This window comes from Homarus americanus, unplaced genomic scaffold (genome assembly GCF_018991925.1).
Source record: "Homarus americanus isolate GMGI-L3 unplaced genomic scaffold, GMGI_Hamer_2.0 scaffold37032, whole genome shotgun sequence".
NCBI lineage: Eukaryota > Metazoa > Arthropoda > Malacostraca > Decapoda > Nephropidae > Homarus > Homarus americanus.
The window spans coordinates 2351495-2357494 of NW_024731852.1; the positions used below are offsets into that span (position 1 = coordinate 2351495).

The following is a 6000-nucleotide window of genomic DNA, read 5'->3' on the forward strand; positions in this document are numbered from 1 at the left end:
TCCCTTTTCCTCTTTCCTTGCCCATACACTCTCACAGACATCATTTCTAAAAATCATCATCATCATCATCATTATTCTCTCTCTTCGCTGGCCTAATAACCCTCTAAGGCGCAGGACGTGACTTAATTCCCCCCCCATCACCACTCACTCACACTGACCTTAATAACGAGGAATTAAATCATTAAAAATAATAATACCTTAATGAGGACATGAAGCCTTCCTAAATGCTATTATTAATGACATAAGATTGAGTAAATAACTTTGGCTTCTAATGAGGTCATAATGAAGAGTTGGCACGAGGTGGTTGGTCAAATGGGCCCTTAGTTCTATTAGGTTAGGTTAGGTGAGGTTAGATCTCTTGGTGGTACAGAGACTTTCCCTTGTACACTTCCGGTATTACCTGGCTATAGGAAGCTAGACACACCTTAATCCTATTAGTGTTTTCTACCTGGGAGTTACCTGAACAATATAATTACTGTATATATATTTTCATTACGTTCGCCATTACTTCTCTAATTATAATTATATCTGTACTGTTGTGTCTAAATATTGTAGATAACATACATTTAATTTTATGTGTTTATGCAAGAAAATCTCTGAGTAATGTAAAAATTGTCTATCTTTTGTTTTCGGAGTTAAGTGATGAATGTCAACCTAAAGTGTTTATATATGAAAGTCTTCCATACAAGTAGATTCTCAATAAACATTTCAATCTGATTTTGAGTCTTGAGTATTGTGTTTATTTCAGACTTTACATATAGGAAACATATTGGAAACCATGTACAAGTGTTATGACCCAAAGGAAAAAACGTTACCAGGCTTAAAACATAATTTAAGTCAAGTATCTGAGGAAATCAACCCCGCGTCTCTCTCACTCGGACGGGAAAGGTTATCGGCCGCCCCCGGAGATGCCAGTAATTGATGTTCTGGTGTATCCAATATCGAAAAATGCCCCGAGTAAACTTATTTCCCCTTCTGTTAATCGAAGCAGCCAATACCATTAAGAAATTCACGATAATCCCGGTGACAAAGACCATTAGTGATTTTTACCTTCACCTGTCTGGCAAAACTCATGTAAAGATTTTAATTTCGTGTTGGGTTATAATGATTACCTGGAGCAGTTTTAATCTGAGAATTTTTCCCGATAAGCTGAAGTTGACCCCCAGGTGAATTATTGGGGAAAAGATGTATGCGTTTTTATTTTCGGCGTGATCATTGTACCCCAGTCTTATTAAAGGTATTAGTCTTGAAATTGTTTACAGAGACCAAATACAACTTTCATACATAAGGTCTTAGTGGTCTTTGTGTAATAAATTGAAGGATAAAGTGTGTATAGCAGGAGTCAGTAAGTCTTTACGGCTGAATTCTCTTAAATATTAGCCAAAAATATACACATGAGGGTACACACACGGCAAACAGTTATGATCAATCGTGCACACACACACACACACACACACACACACACACACACACACACACACACACACACACACACACACACACACACACACACACACCCTGTATGTGCTATCAGCTAACCTATCTAGGGCAAAGAGATAAGAAGAAATAAAAAACTCCAACATTAACATTTGAATGAATAAAACTCTCCGGTTCCATTATGACAACATCAACCAACGTGAAAAATTACACCAGCTTCTGTAAATATCTAGTCTATCTTTATTAAATCCAGTTCATATCATTTTCATCATTTTTTTTTATTAATTTTTTTCACCGCGTAACATTTCGTGTCATCGTGAATGATTAATAATTTTGCTGGAGTTTTTCAATGGTTTTCTAAATATTATTAAGATTTTTTTTTTTTATAACGCGGGAATATATGTCATATTTAGTTATATTATGTTAACCACTGGATGTCCTTTCCAAAGAGTTAAATTAAAAAATAAAAATTACTTCAATGAGAATTTTTTTTTAACTCAAGGGGAGGAAATAAATGATTCGAAATATATCCCATGTTAAAAGTATATACTGTATGATGTTATAAATTGTAGGAGTTTTTGTTTATGGTCAGGGAGGTATTCTGAGTGACTTTTTACCCAGGTTATATAACGGAGTGTGGAGTATATAACGGAGTGTGGAGTATATAACGGAGTGTGGAGTATATACCGGAGTGTGGAGTATATAACGGAGTGTGGTGTATATAACGGAGTGTGGAGTATATAACGGAGTGTGGAGTATATAACGGAGTGTGGAGTATATAACGGAGTGTGGTGTATATAACGGAGTGTGGAGTATATAACGGAGGAGTATATTCAATTCCTGGTTATATATGGCAAAAATGCGCTAAAACACAAAAGTTTGGAAAGGTAAAATTTGAGGATAACTTAGAAATAAGACTTCAAATCATATATCTTTTTTTTATCCTGAAGCGACACAATTTACCACAAATGGACAATAGCGTTGATAGGGGGCACTTGTTTCACGTAGGGGCCAGGGGGTGGGTTGGCTGTGTAAGGGGGCCGGTAAGGGGGGCCAGGTAGGGGGGGGGTAGGGGCCAGTGGGGCGGGTAGGGGGGCCAGGTAGGGGGCAGGTAGGGGGGCCAGACAGGTAGGGGGGGCTGGTGGGGGGCCAGGTAGGGGGGGTAGGGGGGCCAGGTAGGGGGGGCAGGTAGGGGGCCAGTAGGGGGGGGTCAGGTAGGGGGTTGTGTAGAAATTAAAGAAAATTGGTAAGAAATTAAAAGAAAATTAAAGAGGAAATTATGAGGTAAAATTACAAGAAATTACAAGAAATTAAGTAAAATTGTAAAATTGCAGAAATTATAAAATTACAAGAAAAGTTATAAAACAGGTTTAAATATAAGAGGGTAAAGAAATTACAAGAGAAATTATAACAAAAATTAAAGAGGAACTATGTTATAAAATTACAAGAGAAATTAGAGAAATTACAAGAAAATTTATAAGAAATCAGAGAAAATTAAGAAAACTAGAAACTATGATAAAATAGAATATAAAATAAGAGGAATTAAGAGGGAAATTGTATAAAATTACAAGAGAAATTGCAAGAAATTAAAGAGAAAACAAGAGAAATACAGAGTTAAGAAATTAAGAGAAATTAAAAGATAAAAATATGAGAAATTAAGAGGGGAAAATTGCAAGAGTAAAATTCAAGAAACAGAAATTAAAAGAGAAATTATAAGAGGTTACAGAAATACAAGAGAAATTAAAAGAGAAATTACAGAGAAATTATAAGAGAAATTAAAAGAGAAACTAAAGAAAAAGAAAAGGAAGTTATAAGAGTAAAATATAGAGGAAATTACAGAAAATTATGTGAGAAAAATTAAAAGAAATAAGAAATACAAGAGAAATCAGAGAAATTAAGAGAACAGAAATGAAAAGTTACAGAGAACAGAAATTAAGAGGAAAATTATAGAAACAGAAAACGAGAACAGAAACAAGAGTAAATAGTAAGAGGCAGAAATAAGAAAATAAGAAAAGTAAATGGTGTAGGCAAACAGAAAGAAAATTGAAAATAAAAATTAAATAAAGAGAAAGGCAGTATGCTGGATAGGAAGGCAGGGAATTGCAAAGAGTAAAAATTGTAGGAAAAATTTATTAGGTAAACAGAGCAACAAGAGAAATTGGTGCAGGAGTTCAGTGAGACTGCAGAGATTCAGGATAAACAGCAGAGATAACAAGGAAACAAAAGAAATTGCAGAAAACAAAGAGAAATTAAAAGAACAAAGAGGGGAAATTATAAGATAAAATTAAAAGAGGAAATTATAAGAGAAATTACAAAATTGCAGAGGTAAACGCAAAATTGCAGAGAAACAGCATGGATGAAATTGCAAGACAAACAGAGGATACATAAGAGGATACTGATAGAGGTGCAGGGGAATGAAAGAGTAAAAGAGAACATGCATGTATTCAGAGGATATACGAGAATCAAGAGGGGGGGCCAGGTAGGGGGAGCCAGGTAGGGGGAGCCAGTAGGGGGAGCCAGGTAGGGGAGCCAGGTAGGGGGAGCCAGGTAGGGGAGCCAGGTAGGTAGGGGGACCAGGGGGGCCAGGTAGGAGGCCAGGTAGGGGGGTCAGGGGGGCCAGGTAGGGGGCTAGGCAGGGGGCCAGGTAGGGCCAGGTAGGGCCAGGTAGGGGGTAGGGGGCCAGGTAGGGGGGCAGGTAGGGGGCCAGGTAGGGGGGGCCAGGTTGGGGCGGCCATATAGGCGTAAGGAAAGAGGAAATAGTGTAGGGGAATATCTTGACCCACGGCCGGCCCTACAATGTGGACTGAATATACAATAAATCTTTCAATCGCTGGACGGTAAAATGTGCTGGAACAAGTGGGCAGAGAGAGAGAGAGAGAGAGAGAGAGAGAGAGAGAGAGAGAGAGAGAGAGAGAGAGAGAGAGAGAGAGAGAGAGAGAGAGAGAGAGAGAGAGAGAGAGGAGAGAGAGAGAGAGAGAGAGAGAGAGAGAGAGAGAGAGAGAGAGAGAGAGAGAGAGAGAGAGAGTAAAAATAATACAATAACGATAAAAATAAATAACGCAAGAAATGAGAGATAGAGAAAATTAAATAACAATATAATAATCTAATAAAAGCATAAGCCTTCAATCTATGACTATCAAAAGCTCACGAAAACAAAACTCAAATTTTAGTAGATTTTTCCTATGATTTTGGTAAACTGTTGATCCTACACGGGTTATATGTACAGTGTGTTTTGTAAGTAAAGTTTTGTTAGGTCTTGTCTCTATAAGGAAGTTTGAGATAAGAGCTAAGAGTTAATATAATCTTGATTTAGATTTTTGTTTTCAATATATTTCTGATTGTATGGAAGAAGTATTCAAGTATGGTTAGGTTAGGTTAGGTTAGGTTAGGTTAGGTTAGGTTAGGTCAGGTTAGGTTAGGTTGTGGTATTGGAGCAGGTAAATACACTTTTGCTTACCTTTGACTCAACGCCGTCAGGCATGAAAGACCTTACATTGAGACTCACACATCCTCTCCAGTGGGATATACCAGCTTGGGCATTAGTCTAGTTTGGCTCAGAAGCATCTCGGTATCCTTGCCGTAATTTCAGCAGGATGAGCTTAACTCTTTCACAGGAAGTGTCTGTCTCTAGCAGCAGCAGCAGCAAGACGTAACAGGACTTTGAGTTCGTTTCAAGGTACAATTACGCTACGTGACTCAATTATTAGAATAAATGGTTGGCCCTTGTGTAACGAGGATGGCCGACCCTATGGCCACCTAGGCGTGAATTTGTTTAAGGTGTAGAAGCTGTCGCCAACACAACAACCACACCCTGAGTTAACGAGTTGCATGACTCAGTGTCAAGGAATAGTCCGAGAAGACCGGACAACTCACCAACTGCACTGGCTAACCATTACCCCGGAATACGATCCGCAAATCGATTAACATCCAGAATACAATACAATACAATATAATACAATAATGCCAGAGTGTATATATATAAGCATTCATGTTTATGGACTATACTGTATAAGCGGATCACTTTACGCCTTCCTGCTAACATTGGAAATTATAAAATGTTTAGCTAATTCTTTACATAATTTTGGTTATTTCAGGAATATTATAAAACTTTTGACCCAGTATGAAAGTATTAATACTTCTTAACTTTCATTTATGAATAACTAAACAAATGATAAAGGAAAACGTCTAGATTTCGCGTAAGAAACAAAGAGAGAGAGAGAGAGAGAGAGAGAGAGAGAGAGAGAGAGAGAGAGAGAGAACAACGGCGGCCGCGTGACTTTCTGTTAAAAAAAAAACTCTGGAGGAGAAAGTCTCTCTGTATCGAGGGGAAAAAATTCTCTAGGTTTTTCCCAGCTACTTTTTGCTTTCCTTTTTAGCTGCAGGTGGCAGGTGGCGGGAGTCACAGCTGGTAGTTAGTGGCGCTGGCGTCGGCTGTTCGGGGTTTAGGGGAGCCGTAAAAACTTAATTAGCGGTGAACAGGGGCAAGTTGGGTCATCCAGCCTGTAGTATGACCATGTGGGGAGGAGACCAAGTGTGCAAGATGGATTCTGACCACAAAAGACC

The 6000-nt window shown here is 38.3% G+C and overlaps 1 protein-coding gene across 1 annotated transcript in view; it reads right to left on the minus strand.

Moving 5' to 3' along the window:
• Nucleotides 1-5001, minus strand: part of LOC121867852 (acidic proline-rich protein PRP33-like) — a 28451-nt gene extending 23450 nt beyond the window's left edge. The window contains exon 1 of the mRNA XM_042367976.1: nt 4943-5001. Coding sequence (XP_042223910.1) covers nt 4943-5001 — 59 coding nt within the window. The remainder of the gene's footprint in view (nt 1-4942) is intronic.
• Nucleotides 5002-6000: the final 999 nt, after the last annotated feature.